This window comes from Enhydra lutris, unplaced genomic scaffold (assembly GCF_002288905.1).
Source record: "Enhydra lutris kenyoni isolate GAN:26980312 unplaced genomic scaffold, ASM228890v2 scaffoldscaffold34, whole genome shotgun sequence".
Classification (NCBI taxonomy): Eukaryota; Metazoa; Chordata; class Mammalia; order Carnivora; family Mustelidae; genus Enhydra; species Enhydra lutris.
Window position 1 is genome coordinate 8,566,467 of NW_019154118.1, and position 26,720 is coordinate 8,593,186.

General features: G+C 55.7%; 1 protein-coding gene across 1 annotated transcript in view; it reads left to right on the top strand.

Annotated features, from left to right (window-relative positions):
* LOC111153983 (kirre like nephrin family adhesion molecule 3) overlaps positions 1 to 26,720 on the top strand; it is a 137,054-nt gene that overhangs the window by 87,667 nt on the left and 22,667 nt on the right. Inside the window, exons 5-7 of the mRNA XM_022513335.1 lie at positions 8,531 to 8,688; positions 17,766 to 17,916; positions 23,806 to 23,911. Coding sequence (XP_022369043.1) covers positions 8,531 to 8,688; positions 17,766 to 17,916; positions 23,806 to 23,911 — 415 coding nt within the window. The remainder of the gene's footprint in view (positions 1 to 8,530; positions 8,689 to 17,765; positions 17,917 to 23,805; positions 23,912 to 26,720) is intronic.

The following is a 26,720-nucleotide window of genomic DNA, read 5'->3' on the forward strand; positions in this document are numbered from 1 at the left end:
GAACCAATCATGTGCCCCATCCATACAGGGCTGGATGGTTTCACAAGGGCTCTGCCACACTGCATCTCACTTGATCTTGGCAACTACACAGCCAATCTGGTTTTATTATGGTCCCTATTTTATAGATGAGGAAACTGAAGCCCAGGGAGGCCAAGCAACTTGCCCAGGACCACAAGCTAGTGAATAAAGGACCGAGGATTTGAATCCAATCTGCTTGGCCTTTAAATTAGCCAAACAAGGGGAGATGGACAACTGGGAAAGAGGGACTTATTCCAAGAATTGCAACTCATTCTTATCCACAAGAGGAATTTGAGTCAAAAAGGGGTGAAAAATGAGGCTAGAGATGTTGGTAGGAGTTAAGAAGTTCAGACTTTGTCCAGATGGCTCTAGGGGATCTTTGAATGCTTTATTATTATTATTTTTTAGATTTTTATTTGTTTATCTGACAGAGAGAGAACACAAGCAAGGGGAGCAGCAGAGGGAGAGGGAGAAGCAGGCTTCCCATTGAGCAGGGAAATCGATGCATGGCTGTATCCCAGGACTCTGGGATCATGACCTGAGCTGAAGGCAGACCCTTAGCCAACTGAGCCACCCAGGCACCCTCTTTGAATGATTTCAAATAAAGGAATGTTAGATATTCAGCAAATTGGCAAGTGAATGGATCGGTGAATGGGGTAGATGACCAGACATTTTAAAGATCATTCTGGGACAGTGCGGAGCATGGGAAGAGGGGTGAGGTATTACAATACAAGGAAGAAACACTGAGGGGCTGAGCCAGGAAGACTATCGGGAATGGAAAGGGAGAAAGAGATGGGAAAGGTATTTCAGAGCCTTCACAGGGATGGTTAGCAATGCAGGGTGAAGGAGAGTAGAATCCAGAAAGACATGCAGATTTCTGGCTTCTCTGATTAAATGGCAGTGCCATTCCCCAAAGTGTGGACAATGCTTTTGGGGGGTTCGTCTGCACACAGATGTTGGCTGAGTCCACAGGAAAGTGATTTCCTACTCCATAGACCGTGTGTAGAATGGCACAGGCCGGGCAAGACCAACAATTAAGGGTGGAAAAAAGACGGAAAGTAACATCCAGGAAGGACAGGAGAAATCCAGAAGAGAATCCCATCCCAGAGGCCAGCTTAGGATCTAGCCACTCTCCACCTGGTCTCATTTATCATCATCGTATTCTATCAACCCAAAGTTATGTGACGTATTCGTTTACGTTTATTGTCCATCTCTCCACTAGGGCAGGAGCTCTGAACCCCCAGTGCTTCACACTGGGGCTGGGGCCGAGTGGCTGCTCAGTATAGATTTTCTGAATGAAAGGTGACCTCGCACTGAAAAGCAGTTCTGCGAAAACCCCGACAACCCCAGTCCTGTGTTGACCTCCTGCGGTTCTGCGCTTTGGCCATGAGGTGGCGCATCCCCGGGAGTGAGGAACCGGGAGGCCGGGGTTACCTGTAGCCCAGAACCTGACGGCAGGGCACAGTGACAGAAGCGAGCCGTGAGTGGGTCTGACCAGCAAAAATCATTCATCTACTCCCTATCCGGCCCTTCCCAAGCAGCAACTGCTGGCCAAGCCGATGCCTCCGAGAGCCCTCTGAAATTGGCCTGCGGAGGGGAGCCCACAGGCAAAGGCAGAGCCCCTCCTGCACCCGCGTGGGGACAGAGGACCATGATGAGGGCAGGAGGGCTGGTGGCAAGGGCTCTGACGGGCCACTGCAGCTTGCCGGGTAGGTCTATAGGCTGCCCTGACTCTAGCGGATAATGTTATAGGGTCCAACAAACCAGGATCCAAGTTCCAACCGTATCCCTTGTCTGCTGTGTCGCCTTAGCCAAGTGATTTGCCCTCTCTGAACCTGTTTCCTGCTCTGCAATATGGAGGTGCCAATAGTACAGTTTTGAAGGATAATGAGGATAAAACAAGAGAGCCTTTGGCACAGTGTCTTTCACATAGCACCCAAACTAAATATTATCCTTGAAAATTGGACGTAATAACCAATATTTGCAATAGCCTTTGCAAAGCTCTCTCTGCTTCTTCATATCATAAAAGTAACCCTCATAAAACCCAGCTAGTATCTTTATTACCCCACTTTCCAGATAAGAGGGCAGGGGCTGTCAGATTAGGTAACCTGCCCGCAATCATGCAGCTTGTAAAGTAATAGACTCAACCCAGGTTCAGCTCAGCAAACACAGCCGGGGTGTCCCCTTCAAGGCAGGTGCTAGGCCAGGTGATAGAGATCCAGGGTGGGTGGGGTGGCTGTCTAGGGGACAGACAAGCATCTGCAGATCACTTCCATAGACCAGGTTAGCTACTGAGACAGAAGGGTCCCCAGAATGCTACAGGCTCATAGACAAAGCAGGAGATTCCCCAGGGATTGGACAACCCCTTAGTGCAGTCTTGAAGGCTGAGTCAGAGGGATCCCGGAGAAGACGAGCAATGAGAACTCCAGCATTCCCAGTCAAGTTCAAGAAATGCCCTGGGCAAAGGAACCAACCTGCTGTGGAACATGGTTCATGCTGGGCCCTGACATCAAGCCAAATTTCCAGCAAGCAGCAGGTGGACCTCCTCTCTCTGACTTAAGTCCCAGGAACTCGCAAAGGGAGCGGGGCGCCAACAAAGGGACAGAGTCCCCCTGGGGGCTCTCACAGTCCAATGAGCTCCTCCTTCTAAGCACTCATCAGTTTGTAATTTTTCTAGGAGTCCTCACACACTGTGCATACAAATTATGTGGGGTCTTTTTTCAGTGCTGATTCTGATTCGGGAGGTCCTGGGGCGGAGCCCAAGGGTCCACGTTTCCAAGCAAGCTCTCAGGTGAAGCAGATGCTGTAGGTCCTTCCTGGGCATGTGCTGAGTCATGAAGCTCTCCCCTTTGGCTCCCAGAGGGCGGGCCGTGTTCAGGATTCCTTAACCACTCTGTGCTCTCTGGGGTGACAAGGAAGAGGCTGGATGGAAGGAAGGGAAGGATGAAGGCCAGGGGGCAGATGAGAGGGAAGGAGGGAGTGCTCAGTGTTGGTTGGCCTGCAGGCCCAAAGCTAGAGACAGGGATGCGCTGAGGAAGGGCAGCCCAGAGGGCCCTGGGGGCCCTCCCACCAGTGGGGTCAGCATTGGCACTCCCAGCATGAACTAAGCCCGCTCTGCATCCCAGCCAGGTGTCTGGGTCCTGGGGCTGAACACTGATGCCTAAAAACAAGGAAAAGCAGCACCAGCAGCCAACCTCCCCCTGCTGTCGGCCAAGTGTCTCTGACCTGTCGCCTCCCCAGCCTGTGAGCCAGAGGAACCGGGCTGGGCTCCCTCTTCCACCAGCAGGAACGGTGCTACCTCAAAAACAGACTGAGAACCACCCCCACTCCCTCCCCCAAGCCCTCCCAGCCCAGGCTGCTCTCTCCAGAAATGGCAGGAAGCGGCCCATCCCCCAGCGTCACACAACAGTTTCTGCGCTGCCGTCCCAGGGAGGGCTAGCAGGCTCCCCCTCTTTGCCAGCCCCCAACAGTCACTCGTCCACCACCCCCAACTCTACCACCACCACCACACACACACACACACACACACACACACACGCAGTAAAAAGTGCTGACCCCAGAAACCAATGCCCATGACAGACCTCTCACCAGCCATCTTCGGTTTATTTACTCAACAAATGCATGAGCTACTACATGCCAGGCACTGATCCAGACACGCAAATACGGCAACAACCAAGACAGACAAGGTCTTTCTCTGCTGTCAAGAAGCCTCCTTTGTCATTAGGGGAGACAAACAATAGATGAACCTGGGCATAAAGAAAATAAAGGCGGCGGCTGCGGGGGGGGGGGGGGGCTCGCAGAGAAGAATGGATGGGGGCTCTTCCACAGGGTGGCTGGGCCTCGCTGAGGATGTGACATTTCAGAGACACGCTCCTTGACGGGAAGCAGCCGGCAGGACGAGGATATAAATAGAGATTCCAGGCGGAGGAGAGCCAGGGCCAGGCCTGGGCCGGGGGGTGAGCTTGGCCTGTTTGGCAAACAGAAGGGTGGTGGGCAGAGCATGGTGGGTGAGGGGGGTAGAAGGAAGTCAGTTTCAGGGACGGCCCAGGGCTGAAGGTGCAGGCAACAGGGAGGAGTCCGAACTATGTTCTAGATAGAGTGTGAGCCGCTGGCAGGGTCGACACAGAGCCAGGCCACAGCTGCATTGGGGTTTCTAATACACCACTTCTGGAGAACGTTCTGTGTGTGAGAGGGAGACCCAGGAGTTCCCTCCAAAGAACTCAGGGTCAGCGAGGTGCTCTGCTGTGCTGTGGGGGCAGGAAGGTGGCCTGGCTGACCTCCCGCTCTTCTCCAGCAAGACCGTCCATGTCCCTGCTGCTGGCCTTTGTGGGCTGATGTGCCCCATCAGCCGTCTGTGGAAACCAACCCTCTGGGCCAACAAAGCCCCTGAGGAAGCTGGCCAGGGGCCCACCTAGGTGACCCACTGGATTTTGGGGGGAGCCCCCTCAGTGCTGCCCTTGGCCTGGCACCAAGCGAATTTTCCCAGCCTGTTCTGGCAAGGTTGGCCAACCAAGTAAAACAAGACCATGAGTCAAATGACCTTGACACCGTACGGTCACTGGGTAGGCTTCCAGGGAGCAATTCCAGAACAGGGCAGAAATCCTCGAACTCCCAGCTCCACTCTGCCCTCTGCCCAGCCGGCGTCCTGTGGGAAGGACAGTCAGATGGTCACCCCAGCATACGCTCTGGTCCAGGAGCTCGAGGCCTTCTGATCACGGGACCCCTTCTTAGAGACAGCTGTGGGGCTGAGTGGGCCTTCCTCCGCTTCTCCCTGCAGAATCCTTTATTTCCTAAGAGGGCGTAAGGAACCTTAGTACAGAAAACAGATGGAAGCTTTACCTTTCCGGTGGAACCAGGACGCGCTTCCCGAGCCCATCCCCATCCTTCTCTGCCCTCCCTCGAAGGTAACTTTGGATGACGCTGTGCTCTCTGGCCTCAGTTTCCTCCTCCGTCAATGTGCCACCTGACTTGGTCTCCCTACCTCACCTCACCGCTCAAGTCCCCTCGCCCCGGGCAGCAGAGCTCAGAGAAAAGTCCTCAAGGGCCCCTTCCCACGCAAGGAGAGATGGGCACCTGGCATAGCCAGGACCAAGCGCCCCTTTGATCATGGGACAGTCATTTGAGCGATGCGTCCCTTTGGCCAGCGGTGCCCATGGAGCCGGCCCCTGTCTGAGCCCGAGCTGTGGCCTCCCCGGGCTCTCTGTCCAGCTCTGGGGCCCAGCTCTGCCCGGGGTGCCTTCCGGGCTTCCTCGGGCCTCAGTCACCCAACAGTTAATGCATTTCTTCTTGACTGACAATGAGCAAACACCAAAACAGTCAACTATTTTTATCTCCGGATTAATCACAAAAGGCTAACGCTTCCACCTTCCCTGTGATTAAAAATTAGGAGACCAAACTCTATAGTGGTTCAGGATAATAACCAATCCTGTGAGGGCGACGTATGAATAATGCATCTCCGGGCCCCGCGGCTCGGCCTCCCCCCCCTCCACTCCCCTGCCCCACACCCAGCAGCCCCAGCTCCGGGCCAGTCTGAATGGAGAGGTAATGAGTAGCCCGTTCCGTCCGCGCTACAGCTGCCAAGAGCGACTGTTGATTTCTATTCAGCCTCCTGGCCCCCAAACTCCTCCCTACTCACCCACTCCCACCCCAAACACCCCGGCCCCATCCGCACCCCCTCCTACCCCATCTGGTGTGCAGCGAGGCGAAGGCCAATCAATAATGCATAGCTACATGAATAACCGCATGATAACCACTTATTTAGGAAGATATAATCAGGACCCATTCTGAGGAGGGATGTTCGTGTGTGTGAGCGTGTGTGCGCGCCCGGGTACTCATGAAGCAGGCGTCCCACTCCCCTCTCCCCTCCCCTGCGCTCCCTCTAATCCAATATTCCAAAACATAGGACTCGAACGGCAAGAAGGAAGCTCGGCCCCTCACTGTATCTGGTTTTCAGAAAGACCTCCTCGGGCTCTATGCTGCGATCAGAGTGGGATAGTCACCTGAGCAAAGGCCTGGGGACAGCTGGTTCTCCAACCTGCTCTCACACTGGAACCCTCCCGAAGCTTGGGGTTCCACCGCCAGAGATTGGAATTTAGTTCGTGGGGTGCGGCCTGCCAATGGGATTTTTTTTAAATCTCCCCCAGAGTATTGTAATATGCAGCCAAGGTTGGAAACCACTGTCTCAGACCCAAGACATGTCGGCGCCAGAAGGAACTGTCCAGATCTCCTGTTGTCCTTTCATATTTTGTATATGGTGAAACAAAACCAGAAGGAGGGACCCCGTGCCCCAGTTCACCCCTCCTGATTTAGGGTACTTTCCACAGGACCACACCTTCTGGCTCTTCCCTGGAGAGTCCCAGAGACACGGGGTGGTCCAGTGTTTCTTCTGTTCCTGGCACTTGAAATGGTTCTTTCCAATGTCTCTTGCTCTCCAGCTCAGCCCGGAGAGCCTCCATCCCGGACACCTACTGGAGAGAAAGCTGCCCCCACAGAAAAAAGGGGGGCAGGAGCCCCAGCCCCGGCCCTCCCTGCTGGAAGGGGCCCAGCATTGCACAGAGCTAAAATTCCCCTCATCAACAACTGTCACACCCACCCCCCCATTGTGGAAAGCCCTCATTAGCCTCCCTTTTGCTCTCTGGCCACACCAGCACCAAAGAGGCCTCCGGCACTAATGAAGGAGTTTGGGGTGGGCGGGGTAGGGGGTGTGATCCTCATTGTCCAGCCCACAACCAGCATCTGCCTGAGCCCAGAGCCCCCTGGGGAGGCTGGGCAGGGTTGGATGAGGCCAACGGCCTCTCTGGGCCAGGATCTCCAGTGGAGTTCTGGGGCTGATAGCATCTTGGAAATCCCAAGGGTTTCTTTTTCCTCAGAAAACAGAAACATGGAAGTTGGCACTCACTGGGCTATAGTTCTGAACTGGGCCTCCTCTGGGCCAGGAAGGAAGGGGGCACAGCCACAAGCTGAAGGGACTGCTTTGCTGTTTACCTGGCCCAAGAGCCTCCTGGAGTCTCCTGGGTGCCCTAGGAGAGTGGCAGATGCGGGCAGGCCCTGGGAAGGGGAGGGAGGCCAGGCAGGTTGTGGGTGCGGGGCCCTGGGTCAGGACCGGGCCGGCAAAGCTGTTTGACCCTGCTGAGTCCATCTTCCCGGATCCCACAGGGCAGAAGCTTGCACAAGGCCTGGATGGAGGCAAGGACTTTCTCCGGCAACTGGGCAAAGAAGGCCTTTTCTGCTAAGACCCCCATCCGTCAGCACCCGATTTCCCCTCGGTCCATTCGCTCAGCAAACATGCAGCTCAGCCCTCCTCAGCCCTCCAGAACTGACTGGCCCAGCCCTTCCCTAGGGGTGGGGTGAGGGAGGTAGAGGAGAAGCCTAGGGACCTCCCAGGGGGTCTCCAGGGAGCCCTTCCCCTTCTGTGGTTTGTCTGTTGGTCCAGGGAGGAGAGGCAGGGAACCACAGAAACCTGAGACCCTCCATGTGTCCCTAAGCACGAACATGAGAAGAGGCTCTGTGACCTTAGTCCAGTCATTAAACTTCTCTGGGCCTCTCCTCCAAGTGATGGTCACCTGTCATCATAAGTGCCCATCCCACATCCCAGGGTTGTCCAGGGGATCAAAGGGGTGACTCCAGTGGTCTTGGCAAACATTATGGAGTGTCAGCCAGCAACTGGGCCCTGTGGTGGGCCAGGTGGGAGATTCAGCCACTGCCATGGACATCTTTCCCGTGGCAGCACCCCCATCTCTCGGGAGCCACGAGTCTCCGATCACCCCACTGTGAAATGCGGGAGAAGTGGGGAGCAGAGATTCACCCTGACTCTGGGATGAGACAGTTGAAGCCATTCTGGAAGAATCAAGCACTAAGGAGGTGCGAGGGTTGCACAGCCCTCTGAAACACCATCTCAGTCTTGCAAGGTTGCCTGCCCCCTGTCCCCTGACACCTGCAAGGGCGAGGAGTGGAGGGGAGCTGCAGGTGTCAGAGGCCCTGGCCTGGGGCCCCGTTCCCCAGCAACCTTGAGCTAGTCACTTAATCCCACGGAGCCTCCATTTCCAGATCTATGTCATTGGGATAATAATAATGTTTACCTTGCAAGACTGTTGTAAGGATTAAATCAGACGACAGATGTGACAGCGCTTTGTTTTAAAAAAAGAGAGAGAAGTTAAAAAGAAAGAAAGTGCAGATATTATCTGGGCAGCGGAGCTTTGCCTCCCAATCTGATCTGTGAAACGGAGCTAATGATGCCTGCCCTGTCCCCTCACGGCTCATCGCGAGTGGCGGATGAGATGATGGCATGAACATCAGCTGCAAATAAACATGCCGTGCATATGTCAGGGATTATTGCTGCTGTTGCTATTATTGTTATAATACAAGGGAATTATACATTTTATTAAAGTATGATAATTATTGTTTGTCATCGGCTCCATAAAATCCACCCAGCCCAGCCTGCCAGCCCTGCCGGAGGCGAGCAGGGACCTCAGTCTGACCTCTCTACTCCTCTCTCCCCCCTCCACCCCTGCAGTGCCACCTGATGACCCGGTCATCCTGGGGGGGCCTGTGATCAGCCTGCGGGCGGGGGACCCCCTCAACCTCACCTGCCACGCAGACAACGCCAAGCCTGCAGCCTCCATCATCTGGTTGCGGAAAGGAGAGGTCATCAATGGGGCCACCTACTCCAAGGTGAGGCCAGGGGGCAACGGGAGGGGCGGGGCCGCGGGGAGGGGTGGGGCCGCGGGGGAGGGGAGGGGCGGGGCCGCGCGGGGAGGGGCGGGGCCGCGCCGGGAGAGCCCCTTTCCCCAACTCTGCCCCTCTTGCACTGTGTGTGTGCTCTTTGTCTCCCATTCTTCCTTACCTCTCGTTGTCTTTTTCTCTCTCGCTCTATGTCAGTTTTTCCCTCTCATCCTCTGTTTCTATTTATCTGACCTTTTCTGTCTCCTGACTGTGTAACTCTGTCTTCCTCTCTTCTTTCCTGGGGTAATTGCTGGGCTCGGTCAAGACCCTAAGAATAGAATAAGGTCGGAGGAGGAGGCTCAGGGACAGAAGTGGCCAGGGCCTAGGGTTGCTAGATAAAATACAGGACACCCAGTTAAATTTGAATTTCAGTATAAGTATATCCCAAAATATTGCTTGGGGCATAATTATATGCCATACTTGGACTAAAAAAGTTATTCACTGTATATCTGAAATTCATATTTAACTGAGTGTGCTGTATTTTTATTTGCTAAATCTGGCCAACTTTCCAGGGCTACGAGGTAAGGCTGTTTAGGTTCTTGCCTGTCCAAGATGCCCAACTGAGGAAATCCAGACCATAATCCCTTACGATGCCTTGCACCTGCTGTACCTACCTGCAGGGGTGTCTTTCTGTAATTCACACAAGGTACCATGAGCCGGAAATGCCCTGAACTGGCCCCTGTATACTTGGGTCTTTATTTTCTATATTTTATGATGCTTTGACATCCCAAAGCCTTCCAGATGAGGAGGGACTGCCACTCCCAGGCATAGCTAATTTCTTAGAGACGGGAAACGAAGCGCAGGGCACACACCTTTGATATGCAAATAGCCCAGCATCCAGATCTTCACCACCTCCTTTTAACCAGCTGGGAGTCCGAGGTGCTGGCCTCCTCCAACTCTGAATCCCTAGGGCCTGGATAACTGGAGATCAGTCCTACAGCCCAGAGCTTCTGGAAATGATTCAAACCACCCAATCCCAAAACCTTTGTCCATTCCTTCCCACGAGAACCACAACAAAGGCGGGCACCACATTTTCCCCTTGCTCCCCCTGCCTCCGGACCAACCCTGAGGCATCCCCGTGACCCTACGTGGAGCAGGGCTCCCCCTCCTCTTGGGGGCTGTAACAAATGACCTTCAATCTGGCACTCATCCCCTGATCTGCTGGCTTCTCCTACCTGAATAAAAATAAAATCCCAGGTACAGGTTAAAGCCTCCCCCAACCAAACTCCACTCAAGGAAATTGTAAACAGAATCCCAGACCGCGTTTATATATCATAGAGCCTTTAAAGATGAACAGGACGGTGGAGGATGGCTGGTCCAGCTCTCTTGATCTACAGACAGAAAAGCAAGGCCTGAAAGAGAAGTGACTGCCCTTCTCAGTTGGTGAGTGGCCCGAACCACAGTCTCGTGGCACCCAGGGCTGCGTTCCTTCCTGTGTTCTCTCAGTACAGCCTTAGACAGAGGGACAGCTGCGGCGAGGTTGTGTCCGCCCCCAGGGCCAACCAGCACGCCCAGGCTCTGAAACTGGAAGTCTGGGCCTCCAGAACCCCAGCTCGCCTCTTCCTGTGGCTCTCCTTGGCTTCAGAAAGTGGGGAGATGCATGACCCGTTCCCCACTCCCACCCCACCACCAAGCTCCTTTTCCTGGGTCTTGAAAAAATAAAGGCTTTCATCACCAGTCGGGGCTCTGAGGCCAAAATGACACTTCTCCGAGGGTGTGTCTTCTTGTCCAAACCTGACTCCCCGCCAAGGAGTCAGCCCCAGGGCTGCTGACAAAGCCCCACCCCGCTCTGGGCCCCCACCCAGATCCTGGTGCCAGAACCCAGGACAAATGCCTTCCCTCCCACACAAGTCCACCCAGGGGGAAGCTGCCGGTTGAGAAGTAAATCTCTCACTCCTGTCCTGGGCTGGAGCCGCCCTTGTTATGGCCGAGGGAATAAATCATCCAGACAAGGATGAAAAGGAAGGCAAGGGGTATTCCTTCCCATCTGGGCATCTGTCCAGTCCCTTCCTGAAGCTGGGTCAGCCTGCGGCCCCAGCCAAAGTTTCTGTCCTGCGGAGGACACACCCTATGTGGGGAAGAGAAAGGTCGGAGTCACCCTGCTGCGCCCGTCCGGGGTCACCTTGCCCCAGTGCATTGCATCACCCATGTGGTGAAGGGCCCTGGAAGAGCATGGCAGGGTGCTACAGCAGGCCAGAGCAAGAGGCCATGCTCGCCCTGTGCACCCCGTCCCAGCCCAGTTCACACTCCTGCAGACCGATGACCAGCAGGACAGCACCGGGTAGCCAGGGGCCGGGGTTCCAGACCCTGGTCTGTGAATTTCAGGAGAGTCATTCCTTGAGCCTCAGTTTCCTCTCCGGTAAAATAAAGGGGTTGGATCAGACACTCTGTAGGAATAGGGCTTGGGCTTCCATAACAAAGTACTACAGACCCGTGGCTTAAACAACAGACATCTATCTCTCCCAGCTCCAGAAGCTGGAAGGCCAAGATCAAGGTGCCAGAAAGGAGGGTTGCTGGTGAGCTCTCTCTTCCTGGCAGAGGCACCTTCTCTCTCTGTCCCCGTGCGGCCTTTCTTCTGTGTGTGCAGACAGACAGATCTCTGGTGTTTCCTCCTCTACTTACAAGGACCCTTAAGCACCCTTATGACCTCATTTAACCTTAATTACCTCCTTAAAGGTCATATATCTATATATAGTCACACTGGGGGTCTGGGCTTTACCGTGTGGATTCGGGGGCACACACTTCCGTCCAGAGCAGGTTCCTGCCAGCTCTGACGAGCAGTAAACCTACGACTCACCCAGCAGTGCTCACGTGGAACCAGCTCTAGGGGCCAGCACCCTCTGCCTCCCCCTCCTTCTCCCAGGACTGCAAGCACCAGTCACAGAGGCACTTCTGATGACCCAAAGGCACAGCAGCCCCCGAGGTGTGAGCTGCTGAAACAGAGAGAAACAGAGAGAGGGTGTTAAGAGATCACTCAAATGTGCAAACTGTCAAGCCGTGCCCAGGGACCCCAGAACACATTGCCTTGGGCAGCCCTGCTGGCGCCGAGGTCAGAAGCCCTCAGTATTTGTCACCCAGTGCTGGTTAAGCCCATGGCCCCGGAGCTGGGCAGCCTCACTTCGAAACCAGGCTCCACCCCTTCCAGCTCTGCCATGGTCCGCAAGCAAGCTACCTAACCTTGCGGTGCCTCAGTGTTCCCATCTGTATAGTGGGAGCAAGAACAGTGCCTGCCGCAAAGGATGGCTGGAAGGCTGGAACAAGAAGAGTGCCTTGCTGGCGGGCTCTCTGCCTGGCCCTCACTTGATCCTCTCAGGCTCCAGGGCACACCTTGATCTCCCCTTTCCTAGATGGGAATGTCCGTATGACTGTACGGCTCCATCACATATTATGGTAACTTAGTCTCTCTGCCTCAGTTTCCCCAGCTGTAAAACAGGGTGCTGTTAGCCACAGACGCCCATCAGGGCTGCTATGAGACTTAAGACGAATGATGTACAGAAAGCACCTGGTGGGGAGTCAGAGCGCCGGCCAGTTGCGTTAGACCCACCTCTCAGCCCTCCATCCCAGATCTGCCTCCCCAGGGGTCATCCACCAGCCCTGGTTTCAGGGAACCTTCTTTCTGCCATCCAGCATGAGGCCAGCAGGGGAAGGGTGAGCCAGCAGGACGGAGGACAGCATCACTGAGGATGGCCAGGCCCCTGCCCTGGGAGGAGAATCAGGAAAAGGAAGCACCCTCTGCCCCCCCAACCCTGCCCCCAGCCCAGGCTGTGGCGCCTCTCCTTGAACACGCCGCCACCAACACCTTGGTGGCCAGAGTGCCTGGGGGAGTGCCTGGGACTCCTGGTGGGTGTCTAGCTGCAGAAGCCTGGGAGCTGGTGGCAAGGCCTCTCTCCAAGTACCCCCTTCCTGGACGCCCAGCCTCATGCCGCCTTCCCTGGGCTAGACACCAGAATGGCGATCACGTGGTATTCATCTAGCAAGCCAGCAGCTACACAGACCAGGAGAGACAGGACAGGTTAAGGAAGAGGGGGGAAGCAAGAATGGCCTGAGCCCAGAGAGAAATCTTCCTGGCGAGCCAGCTTCCTGCTCTGTCTGCTACTTCCCCAACAGCTGATGGGTGGCAGATGAGGCCCTGACCCTGATTTGGGGGATGGGGGAGCAGGTAGGAAAGTTGCATAGTCTTAGGACAGCCTGCCTGCCACAATGCCCAGCCCCCCACCCCATGCCAGTCCTGTATATATCTACGTCGAAGCCCCTTGCTTTCCAGGCCTACAGCTTCAGGCTGCTGCCTACTCAAGGGACCCTCCACTCACCCACCACCAGGACATGGAGCCTCATTAGGGCCCTGTGCTAAGAGGAACTCTGGAACAATCCCTCTTAAGGCCCTCACTGGGGCCCAGCTCCCTCCAGGAGCCCCTCTCACTCTGTATTCCCTCCAATTGGTCACCCCAGCAGCACCCCCATCTGCTTCTCTTAGGGGCCCAGAGTCTCCACCCAGCACAGCAGCCCGCGCCCTCTTGACCTTCTTTGTGAAGGGCATCCGTCCTCACCCAGGGCACAGGACTGGGGGCCCTAGGGATACAGGGTCTGCAGCCAATGGCATTGTGGTTCTCCACCTTCCCTTACAGCCCTCATTGGAGCCACAGGACAAGAGCCCCTAACGGATCTCCCAGGCAGCTATAAAAAGGGGAAGCAAAGAGATTTAAAAAAAAAAATTAAAAAAAAAAAAAAAAGGACACAGCAGGTGGGGGAGGTGAGTGAAGGAGGGAGAAGAGGGAGGCCTTGTTGCCAGGCAATCAGGCCTCACTCCAGGGCTTTCCAGGCTGTTTGCATACCAATTGGCTTCCCAGAATTAGCACCAGGGTTGGGGCACCCACCCCCACTCACCCACACCCCCTCATTCCCTCCAACCTCCGCACAGCACGCCCCGCTCCACCCCGCTCACCTGTGTTTCCCACACAGCCATCTCCAGGCTGCCCGCTTCTCCGTGGAGCCTCAGGGCTCTCCACTGCCCTCTGAGGCCGGGGGGGGGGGGGGGGGGGGGGGGGGGGGCCTTGGGAAGAGCCGAGCGGCCTCTGTTGCCCACACTGGACCAGCACACGCAGGATGCACGCTGTGCCCCCAGCCCTGCCCACCCTCTCGCCCCCCCGCTCCCCGCCCGCCGTTCTGGGCCTCTTGTTGAATGCCAAGTGCCTGTCCTCGGGGATGGCGCCTGGGGACTAGGGACACAAGAAGCTGCACGGGGCACACAGGGTTTAGAGATGCCTCACACAGCCACAGGGTTAGTCTGGAAAGTTCAGAAGCTGCTCGTGGATGGGACACACACACATAAGCGGAGGGGTGGAAAGCCCACCCACGAAGTCTGCTGCTCCCACACTCATTCCTGGGCATGTGCCCCTGATCCGCATCTCCAGACCCAGGTGGGCTGGGCCCTGGTAAAGCCCGAGGAGCTGCCATCTGGGTCACATGAACTGGGCTGGGGGACTGTGAGGCCAGCATTTGGCCTCACATTCCTCCCCACCAAGCTGGAGGAAGGGCTGCCTCAGGCCTTGGAGGCGGTGGCCTCAGAGACAAAGTGACTTGCCAATAATAATCCACTTACCCTCCCCGAGGTGATTTGCATGCTAATGAAGGTTTCTGGAGCAGGAGGTGGGAGGCTGGGGCTCCAAGTGTGTCCCAGGAGCCCAGTTCCGGGAAGGGAAGATGGACCGGGTGGAGCTGGGAGAAGAGGGAAAGCGGAAAGTGGGCTGGGGCAGGAACCTACAAATGATAGAATGTTCCCCCTGGCCTGGCCTGTGGCTTCGAGGCCCCAAAGTGCAAAGGCTTCATTTGTATTTGAGGAAAGGGAGATAGGGGAGATTTGTGAGAGGGGAATGAAGGAAAAGAAAAAAGAGAAAAGGAGCGAGGATAAGGAGGGACTGCCGAAGGAAGGGAAAGTAGGTTGAGAAGACAGACGGAGGCCAAGCGCTGGCCACCGCAGAGCAGACAGGCCACCAGATCAGGGGTGGGGGAGGGGGCAGCTTTACACCTGCGGGTGAGCCTGGGGTCCGATCCCTGGGGGCAGGGGCCCAGGGTGAGATGCTCAGCTTCCCAGGGGGAGCCAGCTGCTGAGGCCCTGCCTTCCCCTTGCTCTCCCCTTGCTTAATGAACACATCTCCCTTTTCTCTAATTAGGTGGAACAAACAACTTGAACCAGAATTTTTATTTCCCAGAAAAGCACATGCCCGGACACAGTAAATATGTCATTAATCATCATTCGGAGGCTCAGGAGCACCCTGGGTGTGGGGAGGAAGGGAAGCAGTCAGAGGGCCTAATTAGGAGCCCGGGCCTCCCTGCTCCCCTCCCGCCAGCACCCGGGCAGCCCGCCTCCCTCCCACCAGGCCGGGAGCAGATCAATGGGAGAGGTGCCCGGCAGAGTCAAACTTAATGTAAATGTTCTTGTTAGCACAGTGTAAAAGTAAAGAAAGGGGGATGGGGAAGAGCCATACAGGCCTTCCCCACCTCCTCCCTCCCTCCACCCTACCCCAGGTTTTATTTCCATCCAGGAAATTGTTCTTATTAGTGCTTGGCTATTTATAGACACGTGAACCAGTACTGTGATAGGGCTTGGCTTGAGGCTCAACCACATGCCAGCCCCGTGGCCCCCATCCCCACCTACTAGCACTGTTCTGCTGGCCTCCAGTTTAGCTCCTGGCCCTGAGGCTGAGCTGGAGACCCTCAGCCCACTGATGGCCCCGCTCCAGGAACCCTGCTGCCACCACAGGAGCCCGCCCAGGCCCAGGTGATTCTAGAACGTGCGACAGAAATAGTCCAGACCCCTGCCTTGCTCCGTGGATCTCTCTGGCATCTCAGAATAATATGGCTTTATCTAAAGCAGGATGCGCTTGTTCTAGACAGAGGCTCAGGGCATGTGCTCCGAGTGCTGGAGGCCACCAGCTTTGCTGACAAGGACCACACAGAGCTGAGGACCCCGAGAGCAGGTTCCAGCAGCTAACATACTGCTGCTGTTAAGTAACAAAAATTTGACTAAGTAAATTTGAAGATCTAATTGGCTTTATTAAATGATTCATGAATCAGGCTGCATCTCATCCAGGAAGTAGAAAGGAGTTCCAAGGAGGTGCACAAAAATGGAAGGTTTTTAAAGGCAGAGATGGAGAGGAGAAAAGGAAATGATGGGCAAAGAATGCCTCCTTTCAGGCAGGGTCCCCCTTAGGGAGAATGGGAGGATGACCTCCCCTGCCGACCAGGAGTTTCCAGGTTGGCTGGTTAAATGTCACATCTAGGGGGCACTGGGGTCCGAAACTACAGGAGGCTAGCTAGGCATTAGGTCTTGGTTTGCTGATGGGGGGGCCCTTAACGCAAGTGACTCCATTTTGGCCGGCTGTCTCCTTCTAAGCACTGCTAAGTATCTCGGTGAACTTAAAAGTCTGCTGAATCCCTCTCACTGTTCCCCCCTTTAAGTGAAAATCTTACTAACCACCGTCTGGCTCACAGGGAGCAGTGAGGGGAGGGTCACGGCCTCAGGGGTCACCGTCCTCAAATCCCAGCCCTGCCCAGCAAGTTTCTGACTCACTTTGAACTAAGTTTTCTTTTCTATTGAACAGAGCCAGTGCTCCCTTCCTTTCAGGGTCTGGTGAGAACAGTACCGGTACTATCTTAAGGGAGGTTTTGAGGAAGTAAAAGCTATTCATCTATCCTCTGGCTCCGAGCAGGTGGAATGAGACTGCGTCCGCCACCCTTCTCTGGAGGGAGTTAAGAAGCTTCCCAGGATCAAAGGTCTCGGAGTACTGAACTGAGTACTGACTGTTGCCCAACACAGCTCCCCAGCACCTACCTTGCTGGGTCCCCAAGCCGCCAGAGAGGTAGCTGGAAAGGAGCACAGCAGGCCTCACGGCCCCCACTGGAAATGGAAGACGGGAAACCAAAAGCTTTCAGACTTGCCTTTGTTTCCCAGAGCCACCCTCACCACGTCCTGCAACCGGTGCCTAGAGCAGCCGAAATGAATTGTCCCGCCTCGTGGAGGCCAGAGAGTCTGAAATCAGGATGTCGGCGGGTTGTGCTCCCTCCAGCGAGAGTCCTCCCTTGTCACCTCCCCTTCTCCTGGCTCCTGGAGTCCCTTGGCTTGTGGCCACATCACTCCCGTCTCTGCCTGTCTTCCCATGACCCTCTTCCTCGTTCCTTCCTGTGTCCTCCCCTCTCCTTTGAAGGACACCAGTCATTGGATTTGCCCTCCCGTGCCCCATCCAGGATGATCTTGTCTGGAGATCCTTAACTAATTACGAATTACTTAGCTGATCCCTGAAGACCCTATTTCCAAACCAGATGACGCTGTGACGCGCCAAGATGACATGAATTTGGGGGGCACTCTTCAGCCCAGTATAGGACCCTCTTACTTATCTCACCCCTACTTGAAGTGTCAGTTTGGTAGAGTTCTGCAGTCCCTCCTGGTCTTGTCTATTTTTTCCTCTGTCACCAGGCCAGCAATGGCATCTGTCCCACCTCCGATTGGTTGGGGTTCTAATGAGGTCAGGAAGTGAAATGATTTGAAAGGTTGGAAGGGTTTACATAGATAAAGGAATGAAATGGTCAGTGTGCCTTGATTCTACGTGCATCCCCCGCCCAGCCCTGCCCTTACCCCCATGCCCCAAGCTGCAGCCCTTCGTACAAATGACATCACTGCCTAGGGGGGAGGGGGGACAGCACCTCCCCCACTACCGGCTGCACGTGCTGCCTGCAGACCCAGAGGCCCCCCCAGACACCAGAGGACACCTGCAGGTGGATTTCCTTTGGAGTCTACAAGTCCAGGCTTTTCCCACATGGTGGAATAGTTCCTTTGTCCCTCTGCAACTCAGGGCGCGGCCAGGCCAGAGAGCCTCCAGGAACCCCTCAGGGTTCTGCAGACACTTGCACCCTTGGCTGTCTGGGGCCGAGGGCTTCTTCTTCTCCGCTGAGGCTGGGTCATGTGTTCCCCTACCTGCCCAGGCCACCCCAGCCGAGTGACCTGGGGGTTTCTCTCCCTGCTCCCTCAGACCCTGCTGCGAGATGGCAAGCGCGAGAGCATCGTGAGTACCCTCTTCATCTCCCCGGGTGATGTGGAGAATGGGCAGAGCATCGTGTGCCGAGCCACCAACAAAGCCATCCCGGGAGGGAAGGAGACTTCGGTCACCATCGACATCCAGCGTGAGTACTGACTCAGTCCACGCAGGGGGCCAGGCCTGGGGCAGCACACCGCCCCCCACCACCGCCCACCTCCAGCACTCCCTGCCTGGAACACAGGTTGGGGGGAAGAGCCAGGCCTGGACAAGCAGCTCACCAGAGCCAGCACCACAGCCTGCGAGGTGTCTGAAGACAGGAAATGGGTCCGACAGCTCCCCGGACTGGCCCAGGTTGCGTTTGTGGGCGCCCTGAGGGCTTGTCCTTCTTATTGTCACACGAAGTCACGACATCAGATGAGAATCTTTGGCCGATGACTTGTTCAGGCCACATTTCCAAACTGTTTCAGGTAGAACTTTCCACATCAATAAATATAAAGCAGGCCCCTAGCTCTGCTTTACCCCGGGGAGCCCTCACGCTCCCTTGGCGAGAAAGCCAGGGCAGAGGGCCTGGGGGCAGCAGGGAGCTTGGGGCTTCCCCCACAGCAGCCCATGCCCTACAGAGGGTAGGTACACGGGGGCCCCTCTTACGGAAGGGTTCAAGGAGAGAAGAAGCAGAGTAGTCTTTCAGTCAGCCCGTACTTTCCAGGGACCATTTCATCTTTACAACAACCACTGGAGTAGGTTGCCGGTGGTCCCTCTGTAGGAAGGAGGCACCCCAGGGTCAATCATCCTGCCCAAAGCCCCATACCGTCAGATGTAGAGAGCCCAGCTTTCCGCAGCCCACACCATAACCCCTCTTCTACACTTGCACACAGTAGGTCCTCAGCAGGTGTCGGTTCTCATAGTCAATGTCAATAGTCATGAGGCATTCAATCCCCACCAGCCCCCTATTCCAAAAGTCACCTAAACAGACTCCTGGTGCTTTCCTACAGTCTCCCTCAAGTGCCTGTCAGCCCCAGAGAACAACAACAAAAAGTGCTCAGAAAGGTGGTCCCACAACCTTACTCCCAGCTCCGGACTAACTTGGGTCTGAGTACCAGCACTCGGAAGTGGACTTTTCTTGCCTTAAATGCCCTTCCCCCTCCAGGGAGCATGATGCCACCGTGTGCTGGGGGCCGATGTGGCAGCAGGCTGGACCTGACGGCTGGCATTCATTTCCTCCCTACTACTTTATTCATTCTACATCAAATTCACTTAAACCCCCCCTCCTACCAGCCCCACTCACATGAGGCTTCTGGGTTCTGTGCTCCACGTGGCTCTGTGGGGCTCTGGGGCTGCGTCTGGTGTTCCCAGGGCCCGTCTTGGGAGCCAGCAAGCGGCCGTCCCCAGTCTCTCTAGAACCCTGGCCGCTGCTACCTAGATTCCAGAAGGCAACAGAAACCGTTGTAACCCTGAGGCAGGCTTGCTCCACACACCCAGACCCAGCCGCTGAGTCCTTGGAGAAGCTTTATCTTTTCTTTACCATCTTCACGGGCTAGTAACCCCCACTCCCTCACACCCACCAGCTGGAGGCTTCTTTTTCTGTTCCTCATTTACTGAGAGCCAAGAACAGCGGGGCCCTTGCCAGACCTGGGACCAGGGTGATGGGAGGGAGACGCTCACTCTGACGGGCCTCCCTGCCTGGCTGTCCACACCCGCCTACTTCTTCCGAGCACCAGCTGCCGGCCCAGCTCTGGACAGGAAGCAAGATGCTCTGGGGATCGAGTGGTCCAGCATCCCAAAAGGCTCCCCTACCCATGGGCAGTGAGGGCCAAAGCTTGTCACACACTTTACTCCGGGGATGCCAGTCCCTTGTCCTTGGACCACACGATGTCCCCAGTTTCCTCTTGCCCTTAGACTGACCGCGATCAGAGCTCTCTCCAGACACGAGCCCAGTCGGGGAGGAATAAGGGTGGGGGACATGACACATCCAAGCCTCCCACTGCCGGCTGCCGGATGGACCCCCCACAGATCCCCAATCTGGTCAGGAGGCCCACACCAGCTATGGAATCCCAAACAAAAGGAGCCAGCCGGCAGCTCCCCATGCCAGCAGCCTGGGCCCCGGCGGGGGGGGTGCGGGGGGAGACCCAGCAGCAGCCAAGCTCCCCTCCAGGCCGTTATCCATCACACTGGGAGAAGCCCTCCTGTCACCAAGAACGCCACCATCCTAACCACACCCCACCAGCTATTCAAAGGCACTCCCCTAATGCTCTCTATGATGACCCATTCACCGGGGCACACGGCTGACAGTCTCCATCAGAGGAGGACACCAGCCTGGCCCAGTCTCCGCGTCCTGGCTGGCTCTCTTTCCAAGGACGCCTCTGCCACTCAAGGCGGGAGGCATCGGGCATGAGATCCCAGAGAGGCTGCAGCCCTGGTGCCCCAGTTCCTAGGTCAGCCCCATCGGAGGCCAGACAGGGATGTGGTAGAGGCCACAGCATTCCTCCTGCTTGAAATCCCGGCTCTGCCACTTACTGAATGATGCTGGCCTGGTTCTGTAACCGCTGTGCCTCAGTTCTCCCATCTGTGCAAATGACAACGGCCGTCATACAATGGCTGTGAGGATTCAATGAAATCGCTCGGGGATGCTTCTGGCATGGTGCCCGGCACAGGCTCAGCTCGCTACACCTGTCTGTTGTCCCTCCCACGCAGAGTTCCCATCTCAGCCCGAATAGAGGAGAGGTCTCCCGCCCCTTGCCCCCTCTCCTGAAGGGTTCCCCTCTGCCTGCCTAGCAAAAGCACACGTTCTCTCTACCACCTTCCCTCTGCCTCCATCCTCCTCCATTTACCCACTTGTTCATTTAGTAAGCGTCCCACTGTTTACTGTGGACACCACAGGCCGGATCAGAGCTGCCTTTGCAAACCTGCTCATTTTCTCAGTCAACCAAGAAGCATCCAAACTCAGCAAAAGCACATTTGTTGTTTGTTTCCCTTGGTCTTTATATGTTACCCAACGGAAGACAAAGCCCCCAGATTGAGTAATGGGAGAGAAAGCTGAACACCCCAAAGTCCCACTACATCTGGACGCTGCATCCAGCTGCCAAGTCGCAAATGAATGTGCCATAAAATCACTGAGTCATGGAGTTTCTCCCTTTCCCGCCCCCCCTCGCTGTACTGCTTCCCAGAACACACACGCGCGCACACACACGCACACGCAGGTTGCTGATGGAAACACTAACAGACTCTCAGCTCTAACATCTGTTCAATATGATCTCAGTTCCACCGGCGACATCAAAGCCACCCTCCTGCAAGCCATGCAGCCGACATCACAAGTGGGATTAAAATCGTGTCTAATAGTCGGATATGACATAAACTATTTATACCTCTGGAGCCTGGCAGGCTCCTGAAAATTCATATCCGGGGCAACCAGAGCAGAGGGGTGGACAGAGGGACACGGGGACCTCAGGGTTCGGGGGGGAGGTGTAGATGAGACTGGCAGGTGCACCAGCCTCCTGGGGACCCATTCTCTTGGGGCCCTTCAAGAAAGCTGGGGTACTAAGGATTTAGCCCAGGTAAAGAAGCTGCCAGAGAAGGGCATGCACGGGATAAAGTCAGAATGGCGGGTGGCAGGAAGGGACCCTAACAGGTGTATACTCCATCACCCTGCTCCCCAAGACTCCTCACTCTATAAAGGATATCCGGGTGGGGAGGGTTCTCCTGGAGCTACCCCCCAAGTTCTATGCCAGGTAGATTCTACGTTCTGTCCAACTGGTGCCATGACTTCCTCCAACAAGAGTTGGATTGAGGGACTCTGTTCTGCCTCTCAGTACTGAATTTCACAATGCGAGGCCATGAGCCAGCCATGCATTTGGCTTTAGATGGCCATCACCAAATTCCTGTGCCTTAGGACAAGTTTCTCCAACATGCAGCGAGATGCACACTCCTCCGTGGGTCTCCACATCTCTAGGGTTGGGGCCATCGGAGCCAGAGGGGGCCCTCGGATGCCTAGTTGAGGCAGCTGACCCTGCAGAGAAAGAGAGCAGAGACCACTGATGAGGGCCCTGGAAGCTGGGGGCCCTCAGCTTGGGGTTGCGGGGGGCGGGGGAGCAGCCGATGGGCAGCAGCTAGGGAGAAGCTACAAGGTTCTGGGGGTCTTAGCTCTCCACGGGGTGGGAGGAGGAGAGCTCTCATGGCTGGTCCTTGCCACGTGCCTCCCTCCTTGAATTACACTTTAAAAACAAAGATTGAGATCATTGAAATCCCTGTCACCTCCCTTGTAGTTCTCCATGAAATTCTCCACGGCTGCCGTAACAGGAGCTCCCAGGACCGTGGTCCGCATCCGGATCTCACGCAGGGAGATCGGGGTCCCCAGAATAGTCCACCACCCTGCTCAGGAACCAGAGTTCTCTCCCCCATGTCTTTCAAGTTCCCTGCGGATACAGGTGCAACCTTGTGGGCCAACTCCCTGGCCCCCGCCGCTGGACCCAGGCACTGTGCAAGGAGGCAAGACCCAGCTTGAGCACCAGCAGGACAAAGAGGGCCTGAGTGGTCCAGGTATCCCAACGCCGGGGTGTGCTGGCCTCGGTTCGTAGCCGGGAGCCTGTGCCTAAGACTTTAGGGTCTCAGAAGCCCACCTGTGGTTTCAAACAGATGCTCAGGCTGGAACAGCAGGAGTCCTGCTCCCCTCGTGGGGCCCTTCGCAGGTGCCCAAGAGGGGTCAGCATGTTTCTCCGTGGTCTCTGAGAAACTGGCTTCTGCTGCTGCTGAAAATGGGCTAGAAGGAACCCCTAGAAAGTCCACGTATCTTCCCACAGTTTGCGTGATCTCGGGTGAGGACTGGCCCGAAGATGTGGCCCAGGACCCTGCCTGAGTGGCAGGGACCACACTGCCTCCTTACTCAGCTCAGGCTTGTACCCCAGCCGGCCCTATACACCATAATGAAGACGAAGAGCAGGTGCTGGTCTCCTTTCCACCTTCCTATCTCTCTGCATCTCTCTCTCCTGCCTCTGTTCTCTAATCCTTGATACTGGGTGGTCTCTCTCCCCAACGCCCCGTCTCACGTTCTGTCTGTCTGCTTGGTCTCCTCCAGTCTTTTTGCTTTTAGTCTGAAATCTCTGTCTGCTTCTATGTTTCTGTGCACATATCCATCTCTCTGTGTGTCTCTCTCCAGCTCCCTGCTCTCTGCTTCTCTCTTTTTCTTATTCCTCTGCATTTCTCAATCTCTCTCTGTCTCTGTCCATGTCTCTCTCCCTGTCTCTCTTCTATAAAGGTGTTGTCTGCCTGCCTCCCCCCCTTCTGTCTCTATGTCTGTTTCCAGTTCCCCTCTCCTTCCCCTCCACTTCTCCCTCCTCTCTTCCCTCTCCCTCTCCTTTCCCTCCTACTTGCCTCTCTCCCTCCCTCCCTCTCTTCCTGTCTCCTCCACCTCCCACCGTTTTGCACTTCAGAGCCTGCCTTCTCATCTTGTTGCAGGAGAAAGACTTGCCCAGCCTTGGGAGCTGAGGGCTGGGTGACACCAGTCGGGGCCCAGCAGAGATGATCAGGCTGATGAAAGGGTGTAAATGCCACTTTCAAGTTAACAGACGCACCAGAACCTTTACACAAACAGATATGAAACAGACATTTCAAAGACAAAAAAAAAGTGTATTTAAATGGGGCTTAGTGTCCACGCTCCCCCTTGTGCCCCCTGAACCCTCTTTTCCCACCTCTCTTGTCAAGTGTTTTGTTCTCACTAAAGGCTGGAAGATGGGCAGCATGTGTCTGAGGACCCAGGAAGTCACGCCTCCTATCTGGTTGTTCATTTAAACACCAGACCTTGAATCCACATGAGGAATCCCTGACCCCGCACCAGGGCAGCTGAAGCAGGCACCCCCAGGGAGTAAGGGAGACCCCTGCTGAGACCCCCAACTTTTGGGGGACGACCAGGGTGGTGGCTGCTCTCAGGGCCCCTCCTGGTAGAATCTCTGGCCTTTACCTTCCCTGTCACCCAGGGGATCTCCTTGCCCCAAAACCATGGGCACAGCACCCCAGTTTGCAAAGGAATCTCTTCTCTCTGCAGACCCCCCACTCGTCAACCTGTCGGTGGAACCACAGCCAGTGCTGGAGGACAACGTTGTCACGTTCCACTGCTCCGCAAAGGCCAACCCGGCTGTCACCCAGTACAGGTAAGAATCCTGCTGATTCTTACAGGGCACCACCTGGCCCCTGGACCCCTCCACACCCGTGCCCATCACACAGGCTATCATTCGTGGCCTTGGGTGCGCAACGCACGGGCTGGGTCACTGGGGGAGCCCAGGATCCTTCTCCCTTCCCCACACACCCATCCATCCATCCCTGGCCAGGGAGAAGTTCCCTTTCCTTCTTGTACATGCAAACACCCCTCCACCGGAAGCAGCGGGCATAACCCCTTCTGTTTGGAGAGCGCTGTTATCCCTTCTTTCTGAAAAATGGCAGAGAGGCTCTGGGTGAGGAAAAAGGTAAAACAACCAGGAGACGCAGTAAGATCAGAGCCTAGATCCACGCCATGGGCTCACCAAACTGCTCACCTGTGCAGGGTAAGATTTCGGAGACAGAGGGCCCTGTCCAGCAGGCACCTCGGATCATGTCCATCCGGAGCCCCCATGCATCCCTGCTCACAACACTGATAAAAGCACCACCGTGGTTTACCCGCTTCTTTCCCTGTTGACTGAGCTCCTTGAAGGCAAGAACTGCAATTTAGCAACTTAGGGCCCGCAGCATGGGGCAGAGCATGGGACGGGCAGCGGGAACCTTATAACGCAGGCTGGCTCCCCGGGGCACCTCCCTGCCTGGGCACCCCTGCAGGACGGGATTTCAAGAGATGCAGTGCCCTCGGAGATGCTCAAGGGTAGACAAGGACACTCACCTCCTTTAGATGCCCTGGGGAACTCGCCATGGCCCTAACTCGGAGCTGTCCTTCCCCACCAGCCCAGACTTGATGGTGGAGCCCAGAGCGTCATCTCCGCCATTGAGATGGGTTATTAAGCTGAAGCGGCCGGTGCCAGGGATGCTAATGGCCCCAGACTAGATCATCAACTGGCCAGTGGGAGTGGAGGACAGGGACGACAAGAGGCAGCACAGCCCAGAGGGCTCAGTGAGAGGAAATGGGCCAAGGAGACAGCCAGAGAGAGACTCGGGTTGGACGCAAGGAGGAGCTCCCCGCAGTGCAGATAATTGAACGACACCGGGACACTGGAACCAAAACCCAGGAAAGGCGTGGAATCTTTCTCCTTGAGGACATTTTAAAATAGGATGAAAAGCCATCTGTCGTGTCCCGTGTGACCATTCTCTGGGCCCAAGGCAGGGCAAAGTGCGTTGCAGAAACATGGCCCTGGGGCCCTGCAGGTCCGGGGGGCGGGTTTGGTTTGGCTGAGATCTGGCATCTGTCTGGAAGTGACTGAAGATGCAGAACAGACAGCCTGAGAGAGGCCCTTTTTCCGGGCTTTCTCAGGACACCTGCGGTGACAGGGTCGGCCCCTCTCTGCTGTCACTCGTGTGGTCCGCTTACAGTCCCTAAACGCTAGGTCTCACGTGCCCAGAGACCTCAAATGCTCGTTTCCCTGGGCAGGCCCGGACTCCCACAGGTGCCCTCGCAGCTGTCCCAGGAATGCCTGTGGGACCCCAGAGACCAGAACATACAACTTCCATGGCTCTTCACTGCCAGGCTCCGGGTGGTCTGAGGACACAGTTATGGGAGGGCTGGGCAGCGGGCAGGGCCATGATCGGGGACCCGGCACTGTCCCCCACCCCTCCCCTGCCCTCTGACCAGGACAGTGTGAGCCAACACCCCAGCAGCCAGGCTGCTTGCCTGCCTCTTAGAGTCACCCCCCACCCCTCTAGAAGCAGAGCACCAGTGATAAATGATGAAGTTCATATCTCCTTCTGGAGGGACCATCATAAAGAAATGTGACAGTAGGGGCACCTGGGTGGCTCAGGTCATTATCCTGGAGTCCTGGGATCGAGCCCCACATCAGGATCCCTGCTCAGCAGGGAGTCTGCTTCTTCCTCTCCCTCTCCCCCTCCCACCGACTCATGCTCACTCCCTAGCTCTCTCTTTCTCTCAAATAAATAAAATGGAATCTTAAAAAAAAAAAAAAAGAAATGTGACAATACATTTAAGAACTAATGAATCTAGGTGAAGGGAACGTGACAATTAATTGGCCTATTCTTGCCATGTTTCTCTAATTTCAAAGTGGGGTTTTGTGTTGGGTTTTTTTTGTTTTGTTTTTTTTAACTAAAAAGTTAATAGGGGCCCCTGGGTGGCTCAGTGGGTTAAAGCCTCTGCCTTCGACTCAGGTCATGATCCCAGGGTCCTGGGATCGAGTCCCGCATGGGGCTCCCTGCTCAGCAGGGAGTCTTCTTCCCCCTCTCTCTCTGCCTGCCTCTCTGCCTACTTGTGATCTCTGTCTGTCCAATAAATAAATAAAATCTTTGAAAAAAATAATAAAAATAAACTGAAAAGTTAACAAATAAACAAGCATAGAGCTTGCAGGTTTCCCTCTGCCTTCACCCTACCCTGTAGGCCCCCAGGATCCCGGGTCAGCCCCTGGTTACAGAGGGACCACCGGTGACAGAGGTGTCCGAAGGGGCAGGCCTTCCCGCACAGGCTCACTCTTGGGACGTGTCACCTGCCCTCATGGCCCTCTGATTAGCAGAAGGGCCTGAAAACACATCAATGTGGACCACATTCCCTTCAGGACCCCAGAGACTTTGAAGAAGGCCTTTTGGCCATTAGGAAAATTTGGGAGAGCGGAGAGAGAGGAGGGCCCCCCGTGCCCACCCACACTGGCCTAGCCCCTCGAGGCAGGGCTCAGCCTGCAGGCGGATGGTGATTCTGGACACCGTGTTGGCCTCCGAGAAGAAAAGCCTTAAACAAATCTCCTCACATAAGTACATTGATTTTTCCCAACTGACTTTGACAAGATTGCAGGGATCTGTGTTTCTTTACTTGCACAT